Below are 25,606 nucleotides of genomic sequence, written 5' to 3' on the forward strand. Positions count from 1 at the left end.
GGGATAAGGTTACAATTCGCTACCACCCGGCCTCGGCCGAAGCAATATTCAAGCAAGGGGTCCTGGTGGGGGTGAGCACCGAGGGGTGCTGCCGGTCTGGCACCCTGCTAGCATGCACACACCCACTAACCCTCGCCGAACAAAGCCAGTGCAGTTTAAACCGCACCACCGGGTGTGTCGTAAAAATATCTCTGGCCGTGACCTCTCCTACCACAAGGGAGGGGGCGCCTACTGTGTGACAATGGGACAGCCCGAAACGCAGTACGGAAGAGTGACCTGCCCCATTCATAATGGTTCCTTTTGCTTCAGCCCACAGGTACCCACGCGTAACACATCAGCACATATTATAGAAATTCACCCACGGAAGAGGCAGACTATTGAAGCCGCAGAAGCCTTTGCTCTCAACATCTCCCGGTACCCAGTGCTGCCGCCCATCCCTCATGTACCCGAGCAATTCGCTGAGATCCAGAAGCATTTAAAAGACAGCTTAACCAGACTCAGGAAAATTACTTCGGAAGCAGAAACCCTTAATAGAGACATTGCCAATGCGCTCCAAGTGGAACCTTAGTACAAGGCTGTATGGAACTGGGGGTTTAATGTTCAAATCCACCCGTGGCTTCAGATCAGATCTCATTTATTGGTAGTGATTCAGCTAATGATTATACTAGCTTTGTGCATCACTACATGTAAGAAGCAGCGACAGTGGTTGTGGCAGAAGGGGGCCCGAGTTCTGCACCAGGAGCGGAGGGCAATGATAGGTGAGACAGGTATATGAATTGCCCAATGGGGGAACCATGTGTCCCCCTATAGGCAACAGGAGGGATTGTTGTAGGGAATTTTCAGTCAGGGAACATGGTTCCTTGGCTGCATGGTGGTTCCCCCCGACATTAGCTAGTCGAAAAGGTAAGTAGGGACAACTCCTTGGTGCTGGTGCTCAGACCCCTGCTGCTTGTGAGCCAACCTGGGTCAGTTGAGAACAAAGGCTGAGCTAGTTAACAATGTAAATCAGTGTAAGATAGGGACAGACGTTGATGTGGGTAATTCTGTTTTTGTTTTGGATTTCCAGCATCCGCAGTTTTTTGTTTTTATCGTTGATGTGGGTTGTATGTGTATTTTGTGTGTTTAAAATAATCGGAATCGTCTGGGCATTGTGAACACCCATAACCTTGTTATGGGAGGGCGGTTAAAGAGAGATGGATGTCTGTAAGTAGACAATAGTAGATTGTCAATATTAATTGGAGTTCACCTCCGATTGTTAACAGGCTATTAATACTTATCAGAGTTTACCTCCGGCTGCATTGTAACATGAACTTAACTGTGTACAATTATTAATATGAAATGGGAAGCAATCTCCGCATATTGATTACTATCTCCGTTGTATTGTTAGCCATAGCAATGAATGAAACTGTCTTACTATAAAAACTGGATACATGCTTGTATTCGTTAGATGTGACTCTGGTGTAGTCGACATCTCTCGTTGCAACAAAAATAAAATCAACTGTGTCTTCGCCTCCAGCCAGGGTCTCGTGGTTTTCTCTAGGCCACACTAATTCGACAGGAAGCCCTCAGCAAATTAATTGACCCCAAGAAGTGTAATTGAGAAATCCCCCAACAGCACCCTGGAGTTGAATAGAGCATTTCCTGAAGCAGACAGCTTTTATAGCTGTACTGTGAAGTGCAGAATCATTATTCCTTTGGAAATATTTCCAGGCTCTGATAAAATTTTGGCTGGTAGAAATAAATCTTTCCTTTAAATGGATATTGTAATCCCTTTAAAAGCTTTAGCAACACTGGAAATTCTGCCCTGATTAAGTAAACTCCCAGCATGAGATCCAGTTCTGATTCAGAATTTGACATGATTCTGTAATTCGCGCCAACTCTAGTCGGTTGTAAGATGTTTGTGCAAAGCTTCTGCATACCACCGGAAAGTTTATCCCATAATATCAGCTGTCAAATATCATCTTAATTTTATTTTATTGCCACTAGATGGCAGCCCAGCACAGATATCTACTCTATAAATGAAAGATTGCGCACAGTATGTGTTTACTGACAAGTGCCAAGATTCTCTGGTAAATCCATTGGTTCACAAAGATGTTGCTAAACAGTATGAAGTGAATTTCTGCTGTATTTTTTGTAATTCTGAATATTTCTACAGAACCTTTGTTGCAAAATTCCATCTTATAGTTAAAAAACGATTGCCACAAAAGTTTTGCGAATGTTGACAAATTGAATCAATACAAAAGACTGTTTATGTCTCTACTATTACATTTGGAAGCAAAGTGCTATGTACTGTCAGTGTACTCTCTAATGCTGCCAGTGTATTACAAAGTTGCAAAGTATTTACAGAACAGGAACAGGACATTTGGTCCCAACAGATCCATGCTGGTGTTTATATTCCACACAGGTCTCCTCTCACCCCTCTTTATCTAACCCCATCCTTCTATTCTTTCTCTCTTGTGCTTATCTAGCTTCCCCTCAAATGCATTTATGCTATTCGCTTCAACTACTCTGTGTGGTAGTGAGTTCCATGATCTAACCTCTCTCTGGTAAACAAATCTCTCCTGAATTAAAAACAAAAAACTACTGCGGATGCTGGAAATCCAAAACAAAAACAGAATTACCTGGAAAAACTCAGCAGGTCTGGCAGCATCGGCGGAGAAGAAAAGAGTTGACGTTTCGAATCCTCATGACCCTTCGGCAGAACTGAGTAAAGTTAGGAGAGGGGTGAAATATAAGCTGGTTTAAGGTTGGGTGGGTGGGTGGGTGGGTGGGGGGGGGGGGGGGGGGGGGGCGGGGAGAGAAGTTGGGGGTGGGGGGGTGGTTGTGGTTGTAGGGACAAGCAAGCAGTGATAGGAGCAGATAATCAAAAGATGTCATAGACATATTTACATTACTTACAGGTTTCAGGTCACAGTGAATTATTTTTTCCCTAAAGAGCATTTGTAAACTCTTTAGTAAAGTGTATGCAAATCGGCAAATAAGAGATATGGTAAAACCCTGGAAGTTGTTCTTCTGGATAAGTTCATACAGATTCATTCTGTGAAAAGAGTAAACTCAAATTATCATCTACCATCCTCCATGAGTTTAAGGGATAATTTTATCTGATTTTATGAATAGTCACTATTTGGAGGTCTGGCTGGCTGGAGCACGTATTGGGAAATTGTGCACATGCTGCCCATGCTTTTTAATTGAGAATATCATTGGCAGCCCACATGCAATATTCTGATGTGTCTTGGCAGGTTAGTGCCTATAGCAGAAAATATATTCATACAAAATTTACCCTAACATTTTATCAGCATAAAATACTCAATGTTCTATCAATTTTTAACCACACAGCAACTATTAACCAAAAGAACTTGACAACAATCTAGCTCAGTTCTTCCATGTCCATCTTTGGCTGCTGCACTATTGGCCATTTATAAGAATGTGTAAGACTGGCAGAGAGTCTCACCCACTGGCAAAACATATGTTGAAATCCTGAGCAGCTGACCTGCGATTTCTCAATATACATGGCTGGTGGGTAACTCTTACCACTTTTAATACATATGCGTAAAATTATGTCTTAAGTGTACATCTTACCTGGAACATGTGTACCAGAAAGATTATCAAGACAGTTATCACATTAAGCTTCAAGTTTTTAGGTAAGCCCTTTAAGCCTAACAAGCTTACATTGAGTATACCGGTAGCTTCTTCTTTATATTGATAGTCTAATGTATTCATTTAGACCATAAGACCATAAGACATAGGAGCAGAAATTAGGCCATTCGGCCCATCGTGTCTGCTCCGCCATTCAATCATGGCTGATAAGTTTCTCAACCTCATTCTCCCGCCTTCTCCCCGTAACCTTTGATCCCCTTACCAATCAAGAACCTATCTATCTTGGTCTTAAATACACTCAATGACCTGGCCTCCACAGCCTTCTGTGGCAATGAATTCCATAGATTCATCACTCTCTGGCTAAAGAAGTTTCTCCTCATCTCTGTTCTAAAAGGTCTTCCCTTTACTCTGAGGCTGTGCCCTCGGGTCCTAGTCTCTCCTACTAATGGAAACATCTTCTGCACGTCCACTCTATCCAGGCATTTCAGTATTCTGTAAGTTTCAATCAGATCCCCCCTCATCCTTCTAAACTCCATCGAGTATAGACCCAGAGTCCTCAAACGTTCCTCATATGTTAAGCCTTTCATTCCTGGGATCGTTCTCGTGAACCTCCTCTGGACCCTCTCCAGGGCCAGCACATCATTCCTGAGATACGGGGCCCAAAATTGCTCACAATATTCTAAATGTGGTCTGACCAGAGCCTTATAAAGCCTCAGCAGCACATCCCTGCTTTTATATTCTAGTCCTCTCGAAATAAATGCCAACATTGCATTTGCCTTCCTAACTACTGACTCAACCTGCAAGTTAACCTTAAGAGAATCCTGGACTGGGACTCCCAAGTCCCTTTGCACTCCAGATTTCTGAATTCTCTCCCCATTTAGAAAATAGTCTATGCCTCTATTCTTCCTACCAAAGTGCATGACCTCACACTTCCCCACGTTGTATTCCATCTGCCACTTCTTTGCCCATTCTCCTAACCTGTCCAAATCCTTCTGCAGCCTCCCCGCCTCCTCAATACTACCTGTCACTCCACCTATCTTTGTATCATCTGCAAACTTAGCCAGGATACCCTCAGTTCCTTCATCTAGATCATTAATGTATAAAGTGAAAAGTTGTGGTCCCAACACTGACCCCTGCGGAACTCCACTAGTCACCGGCCGCCATCCTGAGAAGGACCCCCTTATCCCCACTCTCTGCCTCCTGCCAGACAGCCAATCTTCTATCCATGCTAGTACCTTGCCTCTAACACCATGGGCTCTTATCTTACTGAGCAGCCTCCTATGCGGCACCTTGTCAAAGGCCTTCTGGAAGTCCAAGTAGATAACATCCATTGGCTCTCCTTTGTCTAACCTACTCGTTACCTCCTCAAAGAATTCTAACAGATTTGTCAGGCATGACCTCCCCTTGATGAAACCATGCTGACTTTGCCCTATTTTATCATGCACTTCCAAGTATTCTGAATTCTCATCCTTAATTTGTTAGAATGTAAATGTTAAAAACATTTTGATGTTAGGTTCCTAAGCAGACCTCCGCTAAAAAGGATCAGTTAACACTATTTGTTGGATCTACATAAAAGCACAAAAATTAGGAGTAGGCTATTCGGCTGCTTGAGCCTGCTCCACCATCCGATAAGATCACGGCTGACCTGATTGTGGCTTCAACTCCACTTTGCTGCCTGCCCCCTCCATAACTCTTGAATCCCTTGTCAATAAAATATCTAACTCAGCCTTGAACATATTCAATGACCCAGCCTCCACGGCACTCTGAATAGGCGAATCCCACAGACTAATTGCTCTCAGGGAAGAAATTCCTCCTCATCTTAGTCTTAAATGGGAGACCCCTAATTTTTAAACTGTGTCCCCTTGTTCTAGACCCCCCCCTCCCCACAAGGGGACACATCCTCTCAGCATCCACCCTGTCAAGTCCCCTCAGAGTCCTATATGCTTCTCATTCCTCTAAACTCCAGTGGGTATAGACCCAACCTGCTCAACTTTTTCTTATAAGATAACCCCCTCATCCCAGGAATCAGTCAAGTGAACGTTCTCTGAACTGCTTCTAATGCAATTATATCCTTTTTCAAATAAGGAGTACAAAACTACACACAGTACTCCAGATGCAGTCTAATTAAGACCCTATACAGCTGTGGCAACACTCCCCTACTTTTATACGATTCCTCGTGCAATAAATGCCACCATTCCGTTTGCCTTCCTAATCACTTGCTGAACCCGCATACTAACCTTTTGTGATTCATGTACCAGGACACCCAGATCTCTTTCTACTGTAGAATTCTGTGGCTTCTCTCCATCTAAACAGTGCTTTTCTATTCTTCCTGCCAAAGTGGACAAGTTCACAGTTTCCCACATTATATTCCATCTGCCAAATTTTGCCGATTCATTTGACCTATCTAAATCCCTTTATAGTCTCTTTATCTCCTCTCGACAACTTATTATCCTATACCTATCTTTGTGTCATCAGCAAATTTAGCTACCATACATTTGGTCCCTTCATCCAAATCATTGATATAGATTGTAAATAATTCAGGCCTCAGCACTGATCTCTGTGGGATTCCACCAGTAACAGCTTGCCAACCCGAAAATGACCCTACTCTGTTTCTTGTTAGTTAAGCAATCCTTCAACCATACTAATATTTGTGTAGAATATGTGGAAACTTTTTATGTGATATGTGGAACATTCTTTGTTCCAGTCCTACTTAGGTCCCCACCCTTACCTCTTTTTCCAATATATTGATGCTGTTTCCTGCTGTTGCCCTGGACTAGAAAATTTCATCAACTTCGCTTCCAAATACCACCCTTCTCTCAGCTTCACATGGTCCATCTCTGACTCTGCTCTTGCCTTCCTTGACTTTGTCTTCATTCCTCGGGATAGGCTATAGACCAATATTCACTATAAGTCCACAGACTCCCTTAATTACATTATCTTCCTTAACTACATTTCCTTGTACCCCACTTCCTGTAAGGACTCTATTCCATTCTCCTCTTTCCTCTGTCCTCTGTCTTCATCAGATCTGTTTGGATGGTGCAACCTTCCATACTAGGGCTTCTGATATGTTTTCCGCAAGTTTGAGACCCTAAGCTTCCAGTCACCTGTCATTTTAATTCTCCACCTTGCCCCCACTCTGACTTGTCTGTCCTTGGCCTGGTGCAGTGTTCCAAGGAAACTCAACACAAGCTTGAGGAACAGCACCTCATCTTTCAAATTAGCACTTTACAGCCTTCTGGACTCAACACTGAATTTAACAATTCTAGATCGTAACCTCTGCCCCCATTTTGTTTCATTTTTCTTTACTGAGTTGGCTTCTCTCTTATTTCCTTCACTTTGCTTTTTTGATGGCAGCTATCTAGGATCCTGTCATTCACACCTTCTCTAGACACATCTTTTATTTCTTTACTTGTCCATTAGCACTCCATTTTGCCTTATGTCTCGAAATCTTGTCATTTAATGTCTCCTGCCCTCCACCCTATCACAAGCATTCCCTTTTTCTTCCCATCCCTCCCCTCCTTTGCACTTGCTCAAAACCTACTACATTTTTAACTTTTTCCAGTTCTGATGAAAGGTCACAGATCTAAAACGTTAACTGTATTTCTCTCTCCACCGATGCTGCCAGGCCTGCTGAGTATTTCCAGCATTTTTCTGTTTTAATTTCAATTAACACTATGCACCGATTCCCTGAACAGCTGTCGTAAGAATTGGAGACGCATAGCTGATCTATGTTTAGAAGTTTGCACTTTCATGGGATAACTTGTCACATTTTGAAACAACAAAGTACATTCTCCAAATGTGTGCTCCCAGCACAGAGCCTCACTGCCCAGAAACACATGTTGAGAAACTGGCCATGCATAACCATGATGTTAAGTTTACTATGGGTGGAAAACCGTGGATTGGACATGTGTGATTTCCCACTGGGTGCTTCCAATGCACATAATTGGAAAACTGACATTTTTATTTCATCATTTTAAAGAGAATGTTAGGAATAAAATAAACTTGGGATCAGTATATTTTAGTTGTTTAATAAAGTTAGGATGTAATTAGCAGTACGTGGTCTTCCAAATGAAAATTATTTGAAAATTCAGGTAATGAACACAAAAACCACTTCTGAGCAAATCAAACACTCAAAATTTCCTACCCAGCAAAAAAAAAAAAAAATGCTTGTACGTGTATTTCTGAACTTGTGTTGAATGCCATTTTCTGTGGGAACATTTTCAAATAACCTTTAGGGGTCAAATATTTAAAAAATCGGTGACATAAATCATGTAGCCAATCACAAGGCAGTGCTATTTAAATTCAGTAGTGTAACTGCTGAAAGATAAGATAAATTATGGAGATTTACTGCAAAGAGTGCACGTGCTACCAGGCTTGAGACAGCTGCTATATCATTCTTTTCCTTTCTGTGTCATTCAGAGTTCCCATAATCTAATGCTTTGGCTTGCACTGCTCCCCAAGGGCTGTCTTTTCACATCATATTAGTTAGCAAATGCAACAGAGTGCACGTTCTCACATATACCGTTAAACATTTCTTCTTGTCAGCATGCTTTTGTCAAATGGCTTGGAGCCACTGTAGCTTATCTTAAGATACCAGAGTAATGATAAAGTACTCTAGAGTGGTGCTACAATCCAACTGAGAGACGGAGGGAGGTAATCTCTGGGCAGATTCTCCTGCTTTCCACTGTAACAAAGGGCCACGCCATGACACGACACAATGGGCCGAAGGGCGTCTTTCTGTGTTGTAAAACTCTGAGATCATACCTATATTTGTATAGTGCCTCATCACATCTCTGAGAAACCTCTCAAAGCCCTACAAATAAACTATGCTGGCCAGGAGGCTGGGGTAAATTTTCAGCCTGTCTTCTATCTGGCAGAGTGATTTGCCCATCATCCCTCCATCCCACACCGTTACCTACTCCCCGAAAACAACCACCTTGAATTCAAGGGAATGAAAATCTGGCAGGTTCTACAACTGATGGCCGATCGGCTCCATCAAATTACCACCTATAGGTGGCAAAGATTAAAACTGAATCCTAGAACACACTGCTCTTTTTCGAATAGTGCCATCGCATATTTTACATCAATCAGGTAAGTCTGTTTAAATATCTCATGTAAAGAATGGCACCTCCAAGAGCAGAGCCTTCCCTCAATGTTGTCCAGATGATTTGCTCAAAGATTGGCATGGGGCTCGAATCCAAACACCTTCTGACTGAGAGTCAAAAATATTATCGACTGACATCTATTACAGATTAATTCACAATAACATTAAAACAAATAACTATATTTCATAATGTTACATTTGCTTTGGTCTGTGATAGGCCAACAGGGCGGAATTTTCCATGCCTGCTGGCAGTAGGCGTGGACAATATGGCGCGATCTGGTTAACAACAGCGGGAAGGCGGGTTGCGATCATCTGCTCAGCCCACCGATGGCAGGCTGCATTTCCCACCAACAGTCGGCAGGGAGCTCATTGTAATACATCAGCATCTCATTAAAAGGCCATCCCGCCAGGCTCTGGACCCCCGCCGGATAGTCTGTCCACATCGGCAGGAAAACACATTGACGTGCTTCCCAATAGCACGTAGGCGACGTGCACTTGGCGCCCTTCACTTTGGGGGAACTGAGGTGAGAGAACAGCATCGTTTTCCACAGCTCGCCAGGGTCGCCTGTTGCTTTGCAGGCTTCAGGGGCTCCAGAGGGCCTGGGTGAAGTGCTGCCCTGCCTCGGAGGCGGCTGTTTTCGGGGGGGCGGGGAAGAACAGGGTGGCGTCTGGGGGCAACTGCTGCCTGGCCCTGGAGGTGACTGTACTTGGGGTGGGGGTGTCCGGTGCAACTGCTGCCCTGGTGTTGGATTCCGCGCACAAGAAATCGAGGTGGGGGGTGGGGTAGGTGAGGGAAGTGGCCACGCAGTAGGGACACCTGTATAAACTGACCATCCCTCTGCTACTGAGACAGATCAGGTGCAGCCACAGGGATATGGTTGGGGCCAATCTCCTAGCCTGCCTGCCCATACAAGCAATGCGGAGGCACCAATGTGCCACCAGGCCCTCCAGACCTTACCCCCACCACCCCGCCACAGACTGCGAGTCTGCAACCACTGTACTGGACCGCGCAGCAGTTGGACTGCACAAGTCGTACAATCTCCTCACCAACACATGTAGCAGTCACTGCTGGAGGTGCTCACAGCCCCTTGCACTCTCAGCATCCTAGTTTGGTCCAGTGTCCCCCATGTCACAGGTTAACAGGGCAGCCATGCAGCGCACCCATCTCTGGCCATCCGAGGGGTGGCCAGCACTCTCCGGGAAACGTCAAGGGGTGGTCACGCAGGGCCAGGGAAGGATGCTAAGTAAATCCATGCTAACCACATCTCTCTCTCTCTTTCATGCTGCAGGAGGACCATGTCAGGATCATGGATCCTGGTGACCTAGCTGTATGCCTGATGGCCTACAGAGAGTGAAGACAATGGAGGAGAGAGCGACTCAGGCTCCTGGCCGCGCAAAGGCAGGAGCAGCAACCTCATGAAGAAGGGGCTGCTGGAGCTCCCGCACACGCTGCCCAGGATCGACAGCGAGCCGTGGCCTAGCGACACCCAGGGTCTAAAGACACCCCCTGTCATTCCTGCAGATGACTGAGAACCAGTTGCCAATGACTGCGCATGTCTGGAGACCTGGTTGCTCCTTTCTGCCACTTACTGCAGGACTTGATGCCAAGGGGACATGGAGGGCATCCACTGCCTGTGGCTGTGAAAGTGATCGCAGCGTTCAATTTCTATGCTAGTGGCTCCTTTCAGGGCTTCACAGGTGACCTCTGTGAGATTTCACAATCCGCCACCCACAAATGCATCCATGAGTTCATGGATGCCATCTTCTCCATGGCACAGAACTTTGTGCTTTTCGCCCGGGACAGCCAGGATGCAAGGGCCATTGGATTCTCCCACATCTCGGGATTCTCACAGGTGCAGGGTGCAATTGACTGCACCCAAGTGGCGCTCAGGTCTCCATCGTTACACTCAGTGCACTACATCAACCGCAAGGGCTTCCACTCACTGAATGTGCAGCTGGTGTGCGACCACCAGAAACACATTCTGCAGGTGTGCACACGGTTTCCAGGAAGTGTGCACAACGCCAACATCCTCAGTCGCTCGCAGATCCCTGGAGTCTTCTAGGGTCCACAGAGGCTGCAGGGTTTACTCCTTGGGGACAAGGGCTACCCACAGTGGCCGTGGCTGATGACACCCGTGGGGTGGTCTCAGACTGCAGCACAGCGACACTATAATGAGGCTCATGCAGCAGCTCTCACCTTGGTGGAGCAAACCATCAGGATGCTGAAGATGAGGTTCCAGTGCTTCGACCAGTCTGGTGGAGCCCTGCAATACAGTCCGCAGAGGTGTCACGCGTCATCGTCATCTGCAGCGCCCTTTACAACCTGGCGCTGCAACGGGGAGAGGAGCTGGCTGAGGAGGAGATGGAGGAGCTGGAGGTCTCCTCTGATGAGGACGACGGCAGCAGGGATGAAGGTGAGAAGTTCCACGGTGGTGACGATGATGGGGATGAGGCTCTCACACTGGTTAGGCGAGGCAGGCATGCTCGGGAGGCCCTCATTGTCGCCAGATTTGTGAAGGATGATGACGCCATGCAGTGAAGTGTCCCCATAGATCCTCCTGTCTGGCTTATGGCAGCGCCAAAAATCTCTGAGAATGCCCCGTCATGGAGGCGCAGTGGAGGCCCTAATAGTTGCTTGATCGTAGGAGGATGATGACAACGTGCAGTGTGGTCACTCCATGAATCTTCTCATAGTCTCCGAGAATGTCTGTCTCCTGTCTGGCCGAGGGCAGTTCGCTTGCGCTCCATGATCAGGGCCACATCGTAGAGACGCAGCCAATAAACTTTAGATGCATCCGATGCTGTGTCCGCCTTCACCTCCTGAGCCCTTTAGGAGCTGGTGCACAGCATCGCTGGTGTGATGAGGGCCAGCCTCACCTTAAATGTCCTGAGAACACACAGTCAGAATGAGAGAGCTCTGTGGCACCTGCCCACTACATTCTTGCAGCAATGACCTGCACCGCTGAGGTGCAGGCATCAGTAATATTTCCAGGGAGTGTGAGGCCGGATCATCACTTTGATCTGAAGGCTGCACAGAGCACAGGGAAGAGGCCCTGGACTGAGACACCTGCCTTTATCTTGTGCAGAAAGGTGTCACATCCATGTGACAAGAACACTCCTCAAATGAATAAGGAATCACAGGCTGGGAGACATTCTTAGGAGTTTATTGATAATTGTGGACAGTATGTACAAGTGACCAACACCCATGCCCAGGCTGTGCAACTACTTTTCCTTAACTGCCCTAATCCTGCCGCTACATCTTGGTGCTCTCCAGACATTCACAGCGGAGGTGGAGGCAGTTTGATGACTATGACGCCCTGTTTGTGGTGACTTTGGCAGGCGTCCTCTGGAGGGCCTAGCCTGCTTTCGGGGTCCTGCTGTGTGGCAGTGGCACCCTCCTTGGCCTGTGAAGCTGGAGCTGCGAGGGTCACAGGATGAAGGGATTTAGATGGTCTGGACACACCCGGGGTCAAGCGGGTGGATGACCCTGGGGTGTGCACATGCTGATCCTCCTCCCTATGGGTGCCCTATGGCCCCTGACTGACTCCGTGAGGGGAAGGGGTAGTTGGATTGAGATCGAGATGCCTGGCACCCCTCTCACTGTTGGAGGCCAACTATGGCATCAGCGATGGGGTTAAGCCCGCGCAGCAGTGCAGGAGTGATGTCCTGGACCAAGGTCTCTATGGCGGCTGCCATCCTGCCAGTGTTGATCTTGGTGCATTGGAATGCTGGCACTATCACCTCAGCCTGAAAACGGACGGACTCCTCCATCTTGTCTTGCAATCTGAGGAGTTCTACGGACATCCCTTCCTGATGTTCCCGAGCTTGCCTTTGCAGCTGCAGCAACTGTGACGTGACCGAGTCCAGAGGCACCTCATCTGACTTGGACTCAACAGGCTCCTGGCCTCCAGCAGTCCTCCGAATGCTGGGCACCCGGGAAGTCCCTGCCGCCGCCTGCTGTGGATCAGACTGTGCACTGTGCTCACCAATATGTGTTCCTGTGCCTATTCTAGAGCTAGGTCCCACTGAGTTGTGTGTCTCTGTGCTGGTGGAGGGTGTGGGTGAGCGCTGTGATGGAACTTTGAGGAGGGTGCCTTCAGATTCCTCTTTGGAGGTTTCTTCGGGGCTTGATTGGAGGCGCTGGATCATGGATCTGTCGGCTGTTTGGCAGGTGTGCCTGCGAAAGCAAGGGGAGATAATTAGTGCGTGGCAGTGGCCTGTGAAAGAGGACACATCACTCACAGCATGGTTATCTAATGGATGTTGCACAGCTGGATCCTGACTTGGTAGAGCAGCATCGACCTCACCGTCAGCACAGGACCGGTTCAGATGGGGGCCAGCCAGCTGGATGGCTCGGTTTTCAAAGTCCGTGAGGACCTTGATTTCAGGCATTCCGCCACTGGTTTGAAACCTCTCTCTCTTGTTGTGTGCCAGCTTGTCCTGTATGGATAGAGATGGATAAAGTGTAAGCAGGATGCCTGCTGGGCTAGATGATTAATGTGCCTGGCCTGTGTGGGTGGTGAGTGGTCCCCAGGACAGGCTGAGTTCAATGGTGTGTGTGAGAGAGTGAATGGTGATGCCCTTGAACTAGCAGTGAAAGTGAGTGAGGGCGCTGTGTATGTGTGCTTGGTTTGTGAGTTGAGAGTGATGAAAAGAGTGACTTACCCTGGCAGAACGGAGATCATTTATCCTCTTGCGGCACTGGGTGGCTGTCCTCTTCTGAAAGGCGTTGGCGCTGACCACCACTTCCCAAGACGGAATGGTCACATTGCTGCCCGTCTTGCTGCCAGAGCAGGGGTACAGGGCATCCCACAGTCGCTCGAGGGACCCATCATTAAACCAGGGGGGGGGGGCTGCGGTGTTTTTTCCTTTGCCCACCATGGATACGCCGTGTTTCCCGGGAATGCATAAATAATGAGGTGGGTTGGGACAATATGGCATGAAATCCCGCCATCACAGCTGGCGGGTAAAACATCGTTTTACCTGCCCACTACCGCACTTAAGCAAATCTGGGAAAATTCTGCCCACAATCTTTAGACTGTCTCAGTTTAAGGTCCAGTGGGAGTCTCTACACTGCTTATCTTGCATTTATATTATTGAGACTGGATTGTCGTTGCCAAACACTACAGCACTGTACTTTCCTGTCCTGATGAATTATGTCCTGTTCATGGACTATGGTTTATATTAGGCATCAAATACATAATACAAGCAGCAAAGTGAAATTAATTTAAAATGTCTGCTAAAATGTCCAACCTGCTGTCTGAAAGGGACTATTTTGGAGGCAAAATTCCTTATTCAACAAGTGTGTTAGAAAATGTAGCGTGGATGTTGGTAAAAAATGATAGAATGTGGGAAGAAAAAGCTGACAAGCAATTCACCCACGTTTAATGTTTCCCTGAGGATTCCTTCAAAATAGATTTAATGAATTTTACTGAAATATACTTAAAAGTGCCAATTATTGATATTAAGGTCTGGCTACAGGCTAATCATGAAACTTACATAGAACTGTGCAACATTTGAGGATTGATGAAAGTTGCTTTTTTAATGCCCTGTCAGAATAGTTAGTAAGTTTAACTAAACTTCCCCCCACTCCCATTTCCAATGTGACCCCGTTTTATTTCATTTTTATGAATTCTCATTAGAATGTTAAAAAGCCAAGGAGAGACGGTTTGGATAGGAGAGTGTATTTCAGAAACATCATACTGACTGGGTATTCCAAAGTTGCTAACAAGCCTCAAAGCATCAGAGAATAAAAATTAGTATAGTAATAACGACTGTGATATGTTCCTGCCCGCGGCACCATCTTTACTCAACAATTCAAGTGGGGAGGGCCGTCATCCCTATAAGGATTGGGTTTACTTTATATTGCTGAAGAAAGAGACATGTCGAAGATTTTTGTCTTGCACTCATCAGGCCACTTCGCAAGAATACGAATATAAGGGGGAAAGCAACAATTTATACTGTATGTGAAGAGAGTGCTGATTGCTTGGCAAGTGTACTCTGATTGGTAGAGGCATTGTCATGGGGAATGCATCAGTTGATGGTGACTGCCAGTTAATGGCCAGCATTGTTTGAAATTTAAACCAGGCAGCTTGATCCTGATTGGTCAAGGCATTGCCCTGAGGAATGAGTCAGCAAATGGCTGTCACTTATTTTGTTTAGCTGAAACAGGCACATCCTCTCTCCTCACTGTCCAAGGGCCCAAACACTCCTTTCAAGTGAAGCAGCATTTCACTTGCATTTCCCCTAACTTAGTCTACTGCATTCGTTGCTCCCAATGCGGTCTCCTCTACATTGGAGAGACCAAACGCAAACTGGGCGACCGCTTTGCAGAACACCTGCGGTCTGTCCGCAAGAAAGACCCAAACCTCCCTGTCGCTTGCCATTTTAACACTCCACCCTGCTCTCTTGCCCACATGTCTGTCCTTGGCTTGCTGCATTGTTCCAGTGAAGCCCAATGCAAACTGGAGGAACAGCACCTCATCTTCCGACTAGGCACTTTACAGCCTTCCGGGCTGAATATTGAATTCAACAACTTTAGATCTTAAACTCCCTCCCCCCATCCCCACCCCGTTTCTTCCCCCTCCCTTTTGTTTTTTTCAATAATTTATATAGATTTTTCTTTTCCCACCTATTTCCATTATTTTAAAATCTACAACTAATACCTTGTCAGTCTTTCCACCCCACCCCCACTAGAGCTGTACCTTGAGTGTCCTGCCATCCATTCTTAATTAGCACATTTTCTTAGATAATATCACCACCTTCAACACCTCTTTGATCCTTTTGTCTGTGACATCTTTTGATTATCTGCTCCTATCATTGCTTGCTTGTCCCTACAACCACCCCACCCCTCAACTTCTCTCTCTCTCCCCCCCCTCGCCCCCCCCCACCAGCCCCACCTTAAACCAGCTTATATTTCACCCCTCTCCTAACTATACTCAGTTCTGTTGAAGGGTCGTGAGGATTCGAAACGTCGACTCTTTTCTTCTCCACCGATGCTGCCAGACCTGCTGAGTTTTTCCAGGTAATTCTGTTTTTGTTTACAATGTATGTACATGTTCGTTCTGTCTGCAAAGAATAGGGCCCTGTGTATTAATATATATAGCTTCCAGTATGCGCAAATGCACCACAGTGCGAACCTGACAGACAATCTTAAATTGGTCGTCAGTGTAATTCTTAGCACACTGAGGATTATTTAGCAAATGATTTCCAACTGCGGAATCACACTTAATGTTGGACACTGTGTTTTGAGTTTTGCAAGCATGGGCTGGTTGGGTACAGTCTGTACCTTACCTGTTGCAAACAGCGACTGGGACATGCTGTTTGATATGATCTGCTGGTCTTTGGGACATACAGCCTACGAACCTAGCATCACGCTGGCACTGAGATTCATATACTGCATTACTCATTTGTGTGATAGGCAGAACATCATTTTGGCTTGACAGCAGCATCCTATTAGTGGCGAATACCACTTGTGTAGCTACTGCACAGTAACAACGTGAAACAGGTAGCTTCACATGTTGCTCAAATTTTTGAGATACCTTGCCCTTCCAAAGTAATCTGAGGTACACTGAGCACTTTTCAGGGCCGAAAGTGGCAGCCTTAGGCCCGTTCATGAGTTTGTGTGATAAACAGTGCAAAATGATCTGGTCAGTGTAGCTATTGTCCTGCAGGATGCCTTTGATGCACTCTATTTCAGCATCAAGCTTGCATGGTGAGCAAATGGCTCAGGCCCTATTTAAAAGGTTGCCAACAAAACCAATCTTATAGCACATGGAACTGGAAGAACCCCATGTATACATTGACCAGTGAAGGTAGGTTTGCAGTAGACCATGATAAAGAACCCCCTGGCAGATTTCTCAACTAGTACGTCAAGGAAGGGGGGTTCATTTGACTGCTCCATTTCAAAGGTGAATTTGAGTGCAGAATGGAGCCCATTAAGACACATATGGAAATTATTACATGCAGCTGTGAATTTAAATATAGTGAACATGTCATCCACATCTGGGAAAGTTGCGTGGAGTAGGAAGTTAGGTGTCATTCCATTGAAAACACCGTACTCATGGAACCCAAAAAAGATGTTTGCAAGAGCTAGGCTTAGAGGGGTTTACATGGCAACCTGTCTATTTAGGCATACATAGTGTCATTAAAACTGAACTCAACTGCGTGAGTTGCCGAATTCATAAGTTCAATGAATACTGATTCACACAATGGTGGCAGGGGGTCTACATCGCCATGATATAGTGCTGCAGCGCAAATATCTGTGGCTTCCTTAAGTGGAACATTGGTGAATAGGCTAGCAATGTCAAATGAGCACATGGACACAGGATTGCTATCGATATGCAAGCCCTGAATGGTCTTCACAAATGTGAAGGAATCCTTCACCGTGTATGTTGAAAACTTTGTCAAAACTGGTTGTGACAATTCGTCCAACCATTTTTCCAATTCATGTTGTGCAGAACTCGTCATAGATAAGTTAGTGTGTAAAAGGATATCACTTTTGTGTGTCTTGGGCAGTCCATACATACGCGGACGTAGCGAGCCGTGACGATGAAACCTGTCATATATATCACACGGCAGCTCATTGCCCTTACACAAGTGTAGAAGCATTTTTTAGCTTAGTTTCAAGCAGGGCTGTCGGGTCATGCTGAGTGGCAGGTCTAATGGATATGAATTAGACAGTCATTAAGAATGGCATGCATTTTGTTGATATGGTCACACTTGTTAAGGTTCACTGATGTGTATGTCCGGGTTGGTCTTGAGGCCTCACAATGCTCTAAAACTTTTTCATTGCATGCGAAAGTCAGACAGCTTGTTAGAAATCCCGCAATATGCGTGTGCTAGATCAGCTAGGTGCGCTTTCAAGATTCAGCATCTTCAGTGGATGCTGGTTTGTGACGGCATAGTTGGGAGTAGAGGAATTCAAACTCAGCAAATACCTCTTCCTGTTTGATTTGGGATGAAGGCACACCGAAATTGAAGCCATGTGTAAGAACAAAGTCCTCGCTTTCCGAGATTTGTTACGTGTTTAGTGGCGTCATTAATTGCGTTGCCAAACCACTTCTGCTTAAGTGAGTTTATGGTATGGACATGTTTCAAACGGGTATTGTTTATGGTGCAGTCATCTATTGAAGCAATATAGCGGCATAAATGGATCAAATCAAAAAATGAAAGAAATTTGCGCACCTCAGACCAAGTGCAGACCAAAAGCATGGCATAAATTAGTAACCCTGTTACCAATCTGTTCAATCTCATCTCGCATGAACACTCGCTCGATTGTGGCACTATGTCGCACTTCAGCAGTCCCTTCTCATACAGTATAAATTGTTGTTTTCCCCTTATAAAGGTATTCGTGATGAGTGTCCTGATGAGTGCAAGATGAAAAGCTTTGACATGTATCTTTTTTCAGCAAGACTCAAGTTCTGTACTACCAATCGACTATTTGCTTACTTCATACAGAAAACAGTGCAAAGAGCAATTTCTCCATAGATGACTATGAAATGGTATATGTGACAGAACATTGAGATTTGTACTAGAAACCTAAAAGGAGCAGATTAAAGAACCTTTTTCATGGAAAAGATTTTCTGGGGTATGGATTGTTTTACCTGAAGTAGCATTTGGAGTCAAGTCAATTGTGACATTTAGGAGACAATGACCAATATGTTGGGGCGGGATGCGAGGGTAAACATTAACTTTTGACCCTCCGGGGGTTGGAGGGTGGAGGCCAGGAGTACACAGGAAACCTGCAAGTCTGGATTGCCCCACTCACCATAGAGTTTCTAATGTCACTAACAGGTTCCCTGTCCGGAAGTCAGCCTGATTGAGAGGTTTGGCTACCATTTGGGCAGGGAGCACTGGAGAAGAGGCTGCAAGACCAGGTATTTCTGAGCCCCAACCCTGAGAGGTGAAATCCATCCTGGAGTGGAGGGGTGGTCCAATCCCAGGGGATTGGGTTTGCAGCAGGGAGTGGGAAGCAGAGGGAGGAAAGATTCATGTTCCTTCTGGCCCACAAGGAATGCTCCTCGAGGCCGCCTTTACCTTACTGCAGCTGTAGGATTCCCCAAGGCCTGGGAAGCTCAGTTGGCCTGCTAAATCTGCAAATTCAGGGCTATATTTAAATTCACAGAATAACAGAATGTTACGGTGCAGAAGGAGGCCATTCGGCTCATCATGTCCGCACCCGCTCTCCAAATGATCATTATGACTTAGTGCCATTCTCCTGTCTTTTCCTCGTACCTTTGCACATTATTTCTATTCAAATAATCACCTAATGCCCTCTTGAATGTCTTGATTGTACCTGCCTCCACTACACTTCCAGGCAATACATTCCAGACTTGAATCACTCACAGTGTGAAAAAGTTTTTTCTCACATCACAATTCTTTTGCAAATCACTTTGAAACTGTGTTCTCGATCCTTTTACGAACGGGAACAGTTTCTCCCCATCTACTCTATCCAGCCCCCTCATGATTTTGAACACCTCTATCTAATCTCCTCTTAGCCTTCTCCCCTCCAAGGAGAACAGTCCCAACCTCTCCAATCTAACTTCATAACTGAAGTTTCTCATCCCTGGAAACATTCTTGTAAACCTCTTCTGCACTCTCTCCAATACGTTCACATACTTCCTATAGTATGGCGTCCTGTACTGTACACAATACTCCAGCTGAGGTCTAACTAGTGTATTATATAAGCTCAGCATAATCTCCCTGCTCTTGTACTCTATGCCCCTATTAATAAAGCCCAGGATACTGTATACTTTATTAACTGCTCTATCCACCTCTCCTGCCACCTTCAATTATCTATGCACATATTCACCCAGGTCCCTCTGCTCCTGTGCCCCCTTAAGAACTGTACCCCTTATTTTATATTGTCTTTCCACGTTCTTTCTACCAAAATGGATCACCTCACACTTCTCCGCATTGAGTTTCATCTACCCACTCCACCAACTTGTCTGTGTCCTTTTGAAGTTCTATACTGTCCTCCTCACAGTTTACAATGCTTCTAAGTTTCATTTCATCTGCAAACTTTGAAATTGTCCCCTGCACACCTAGATCTAGGTCATTAATATATATCAGGAAAAGCAAGGGTCCTAATACTGACCCCTGGGTATCTCCACAACAAACCTTCGTCCAGCCCAAAAAATATCCATTACCCTCTGTTTCCCATTACTCAGCCAATTTTGTATCCACGTTGCTACTGTCCCTTTTATTCCATGAGCTATAACTTTTCTTACAAGTCTGTTGTGTAGCACTGTATCGAATGCCTTTAGAAAGTCCATGTACACAACATCCACAGCATTACCCTCATCAACCCTCTCTGTTACCTCTTCAAAAACCTCCAGTAATTTAGTTAAACACAATTTCCCCTTTAGAAATCCATGCTGGCTCTTTCTAATCAACCCCTATTTTCCCATGTGATATTAATTCTATCCCGAATAATTGTTTCAAGAAGCTTCCCCACGGTCTATAATTGCAGGGCTTATCCCTACATCCTTTTTTGAACAAGGGCGTAATGTTTTCAATTCTCCAGTCCTCTGGTGCCTCCCCTGAGTCTGGGGAAGACTGAGAGATTATGGTCAGTGCCCCTGAAATTTCCTCTCTTATTTCCTTCAATATCCTTGGATGCATCTCAAATGCCTGCCTCTTGTTCTGCCTGAGTAAAAGCTGAAAGTTGGCAGTTTGGAGCCAGCTTTCCGACATGTTTTGCCCTTTTAACCCCCCAACTTGCACCCAAACCCACCTGCTCCCCCATGGTGTGTGGGAGATCCCAGGCTTAGAGCTGACATGAGTCCCGTTGAAACCTCAAACCTATAAGGAAGAATGGTTCTACAAGAAATTTAAAACAACCTTAATTTCTTTGGCTAAATCAGCCCAGAAGGGTTGTTTGGAACAGGCTCAGCTTAGTGCCCTTGTATGCACTGCCTGGCCACCTAGGCCATGTAAATTACCCAATCAGAGCAATTCAGTATAGGTTCTGCTCATGTGTCTCTTTTTTAAGCAACTGCCTTATTCCCTTTTAAAAGAATCATGGACTTTGCTAGAATATTGGTTTATGGCAAAAGTTCTGTAGACTAACCATCCTCTGTGCAATTATTTGTTTTCTTACTTTTCCTCACTGCCTTCTCTCAGTCTCGACAAGTTTCACTCTCAAAGATACGCTGAGAGTAATAATTCAGTTTGTAACGACAGTCTTGGCTGGGATAATAGGAGTGATACAGATACCTAGCCAACTGAGGCATTAATTAGGGCATTCCATCATTGTGACAATACTAATGGAATGAGTAAGTTATTTGTATCAGCCTGTTTCATTTGACAGCTTAGCATTTGATACCGTGACAAAGTGAACTGTAACTTACCCTAAAAGTTCAAAAGAAATGCATAGATGGTTTCTGAAATAAAAATATTCTTTCATATGAATAACATTGCTGCTACCATCTTTGTCCTTCTTTTGCAGGATATCTAAAATCTTCAGTTCCACAAAAGCTTGGTGCTGAAACCTATTTTAAAATATAAATATGTATACAGCAATTTGTAATTCTGTATTTTAATGAGCAATGGTTATTAATGAACTCATTTGAGATTCAGACAGTTAAAATTTTATCTACAATGTTATAATTTAATTTGCAATAACAGAATTAACTAACAGTAATTTGAGTATTGCTAAAAAAAGACATGTCGAAGATTTTCGTCTTGCACTCATCAGGGCACTTCACAAGAATATCAATATAAGGGGAAAACAACAATTTATACTGTATGAGAAGAGAGTGCTGATTGGCAAGTGGATTCTGATTTGTAGAGGTGTTGCCATGGAGAACGCACCAATTGATGGTGACTGACAGTGCGCTAAGAATTATGCTGCCAACCAATTTAAGATCGTTAGTCAGGCTTGCAGTGTGGCGCATTTGTGTGTACTGGAAGCTACATATATTAATGCACATGGCTTGTTCTTTGCCGACAGAAAGAACATGTACATACATTGCGCCTGTTTCAGCTAAACAAAATAAGTGACAGCCATTTTCTGACTCATTCCTCAGGGCAATGCCTTGACCAATCAGGGTCAAGCTACCTACTTTTAATTTCAAACAATGCTTGATAGTTAACTGTCAGTCACCATCAATTGGTGCATTCTCTATGGCAAAGCCTCTACCAATCTTAAATTGGTTGAACTTTTACAGGACTGCAAAACTGCAGGGCAGAAGAAAGCAAGGAGAGGTGTAGAGAGAGTGGAGTTAGAGGTTAGGAGGGGAAGAAGGTAAAAGAGGATTAACAGCTAGGAGAAGCCAAAGGGAAGATAGAATAGAGTTGGAGGTGGGATTAGGGGAAAAGTAGAGCAGGTGTAGAGGCAAGAGAGCAGTGGCAAAAAATGCAGAGGAATGTAGGTATGTATGGGGGGAGGGTTCAAAGGGGAAGAGGAGGGAAGGAGCGGAAGTGGTGTTGGAGAGAGAAGGGAGGAGGGGAAGCAGTGCGAGAAAGAGGAGGAGAGAAGGGAAAAGCATGATATAGAAAAAATAGTCTTGCAAAATGAACCTCCAGTGGCACTTTGGGTTACAAGGCTGTTGAGCATGTAGGGCAGAGCAACTGATGTAGGGAAATAACATTGTGTGTCATTGGGAGAAAGACAAAAGGAACATAAGGTATCTGTGGGCTAATTCAAGTTGGATTCAAGCCTGGGACAGCAACAAGACAGTAGGAAAACAGAAGAATAGCGATAGGTTGGGTATGGATTAGGTCACAGCAACAGTCAAAATTCACATCTTAATGTACGTAGAGAGAAATCAGGAATCTTAGGCATGGCAAACAGCAAGAGAACCCAGAGCTCTGGTCATAAACAGAGGGCAAGGAGAAGATGAAATGAGAGTCCAAAATTAAATTCTGAGGTCCTGTGGTGGGATGAAAGTGACCTGTACAAAGGGTAGAGTCGTCAGATACTTATTGTCATTAATTGTTGTTGTGGGCTGCCTGGATATATTGTGATGATGTCACAATCCTCTGGATAACTACATGCATTAGGCTAATCCAAGGCCAGCATTACCAGCACAGATAGCGGCCTTGCATTAACTGATTCCATCCTCAATACAATCCATCTGATCTAAGCCCAGCAATCATATCATAGTCTGGCAATATCAACAGCCTGATAGTGGATTAGCAACAAGTCCGACTTCATCACAGTAACTCCAGCAGCTGGATCATGGCTTGGGGCGCCATTAGAAAAATAATACCAGCCAAGAACATAAGCAGTCTAATCCCAGTCCAGCAACATCAGCAGTCAGCACCCAGCAATAACAGCAACCTGATTACACTGGGCAGCAATACCACTAAGTGCATCCAGATCGCACCAACTATCTGGTCCTAATCCAAAGACAGCTGCAGAATGTTCTTCGTACAGTATCACCAGCAATCTAATCCTATACAGGAGCAATGCCAGCAGTGTGCTAACAGCAAAGTGCTATATCAATTAAAGGTCATTGACCTGCAATGTTAATCCTACCTTCTTCTCTCTACAGATGCTACCTGACCTGGTGAGCATTCCAGATATTTTCCCTTCATTTTTAAATATAAAGGGGGAGTGAGTGTAGAAGTAATGGGTTAGGGACGGCAACCAGCTGTCTCTATGATTTTCTCAGTGTATAAACTTGAATTGATTTAACACCATTGGGACTATATTACAGAATGTTAAAAAGTAGAAAGGAAATGAAGGATTGTATGTGCAGACATATTATATTAAACATCTAGAAATAAGAAATATAATAATGAATATTCAGTAGGGATTTCAAAAGGAAAATCTTGCTTGAACAAACTTATTGTACTTTTTTGAGTAGATAACAGAGAGAGTAGACAACAGCAATGCAGTTGAAGTAATTGATCTGGAGTTTCAAAAGGCCTTTGATAAGGTGCCCCATAATGAACTAATGAATAAGGCCAAAGAATGTGGAGTCAGGGGACAAATGGCAGGTAGATTGCTAGCTGGCTTCAAGACATAAAGCAGAGAGTGGGAATAAAGGTGGCAGAAAGCGTAGTTTTCACAAGGATCAGTTATGGAACCACTGTTGTTCAGGAATCAGAAACACAATTTTTAAACTTGTGGATGACACCAAGCTGCGAGGGGAGCGGGGGGGGCAGGGGTAGGATGGGAGGGGGTGGTGGCATTGGTTAATACTGAGGAGGACTGCAACAAGTTACAGGAGGACATTACTAAACTTGCAGAATGGGCAAATAATTGGCAAATGAAGTTCAACACTGATTAATAGAAGGTGGTGCATTTTTGAATGTGCAAGTCTAGGTGGGGTAGAGGAACAAAGGCATATCAGAGTACAAATATATCAATCACTAAAAATTTCACCGCAGGTTAGCAAGGCCATAAGAATGGCAAACAAAGCACCAGGTTTTATTCCTAGAAGGATAGAATTGAGAAGTAGGGAAGTTACTGTAGTATTAGGGTTTGTTAAGGTTAATGTATGGGGCTGTGTAGGTAGCACCTCCCTTAATGATGATGTAAGAGAACGCACGACTAAGAGTGGAGAAGGAGAATGTTTATGGCTTCAGCAGTGTAACACCCGAGCAGCTGTACATAGTTTAGTTATATATAATAAACCAGTTATTGTTTGGACATACTAATGTCTCAGAGATAATTTCTCAGTTAGACTAACCAACATACAACATGGTGGCAGCAGTGATGAACCCCAAAACGCTGAAAATTTAATTTTAAAGAAAATTAAATGTCAGACCTGTAAAACTGTTGCCAAAACTGCAGAATGCTGTAGGACACAGTTGAAGAACTCCAAAGCTCCTCCATAGAGGAAGTGGAGCCAGGAAGAGTCAGAAAATCAACTTTTAAAGTCATTTAAGGCTGCAACACAGCATGTAGTTGTCTGTGAAGGAAATCCTGATCCAGCAAAATGTAGGCTTTGAGTCAGAGAGCCAAGCAAAGATCGTGGAACTGGTGAACAATCCTTAAAAATGGTAAAAATCAATTTTAATGGCATACTGGGAAAACCAGATGGTTAGCAAGGGTGGGTTTTGATAAACCCTGCAGTCCGGATCTGAGGTTGGCACCATTACACATGGCAACCGCGAGGCAGCACGAAAAAAAGTAACTGCAGATACTCGATGCTCCAGGGGAAGGGAGTGAAGAGATTATTTAAATAATTTAAAGCAAAGCAGTTTTTAAACAGCTTTGCACTGTCCAAGAAATATATATCAAGTCTATCTGAGAGGTCCACCTTGGGGAGACAGTGACCGCAGCAGGTCTCAGTGAGAGGCTGAACAGCGTGGGAAAGCTACAAATACTGGAGGGAAATGTAATACTTCAGGTAAATCATCTAAAAGCTTAGAAAAACCATGGATCCTAAATTTAGGCTACGTGAGAGGTTTGGACACATGGAAGGACCAAATCAAATTCAAAGCTGGGCACTTTGGAAAAAAAGATTTTGAGATTCTGAATTGCTTCAGGATTGGACAGTGTGCCTGAAGCTGAAGAGGTCAACACATTACTTTACTCCATAGGAACAGTAGCAAATATTATTGCCTGACAGGGAAACATTGTATGTTCTGCAGAATCATGAACACTCCTTTAAATAGAAGAGCTTGTATAGACCTCAATCATATCAGGAAAGTGGAAAAAGTCAGTTAGCAAGGGTGACTTCAGAAATCAATCTCTGAAACCATCCAACTGCAATGAAGATCTGGACTGAGACTTCAGCATTGATTTTTTGGCACTCTTCACAGAGATTGATAGCCCAACCACTTTGCAGGAGGACATCCAGGAGGGGGAGAAATCAGCTCACTCACAAAGAATGCACAGTGCAAAAATTAGACCAGAAAAAATGAGAATGGGAGTGATCACTCATCACTCTGTAGTATTGTTTCGAAAGTGGAAGATGAAAATCTGGTAATGGAATAGTCTGTACG

The 25,606-nt window shown here is 44.7% G+C and overlaps 1 protein-coding gene across 2 annotated transcripts in view; it reads right to left on the reverse strand.

Moving 5' to 3' along the window:
• The window catches only part of dyrk4 (dual-specificity tyrosine-(Y)-phosphorylation regulated kinase 4), a 100,810-nt gene that overhangs the window by 27,763 nt on the left and 47,441 nt on the right, over window positions 1–25,606 (reverse strand). Inside the window, exons 6-7 of one of the 2 annotated variants that reach the window (XM_078553390.1) lie at window positions 21,055–21,195; window positions 2,899–3,037 (exon numbers count right to left, since the gene is read on the reverse strand). In XM_078553390.1, coding sequence (XP_078409516.1) covers window positions 2,899–3,037; window positions 21,055–21,195 — 280 coding nt within the window. The remainder of the gene's footprint in view (window positions 1–2,898; window positions 3,038–21,054; window positions 21,196–25,606) is intronic. The other variant, XM_078553391.1, reaches the window with a different exon arrangement.

Source organism: Cetorhinus maximus, chromosome 12 (assembly GCF_964194155.1).
Source record: "Cetorhinus maximus chromosome 12, sCetMax3.hap1.1, whole genome shotgun sequence".
Classification (NCBI taxonomy): domain Eukaryota; kingdom Metazoa; phylum Chordata; class Chondrichthyes; order Lamniformes; family Cetorhinidae; genus Cetorhinus; species Cetorhinus maximus.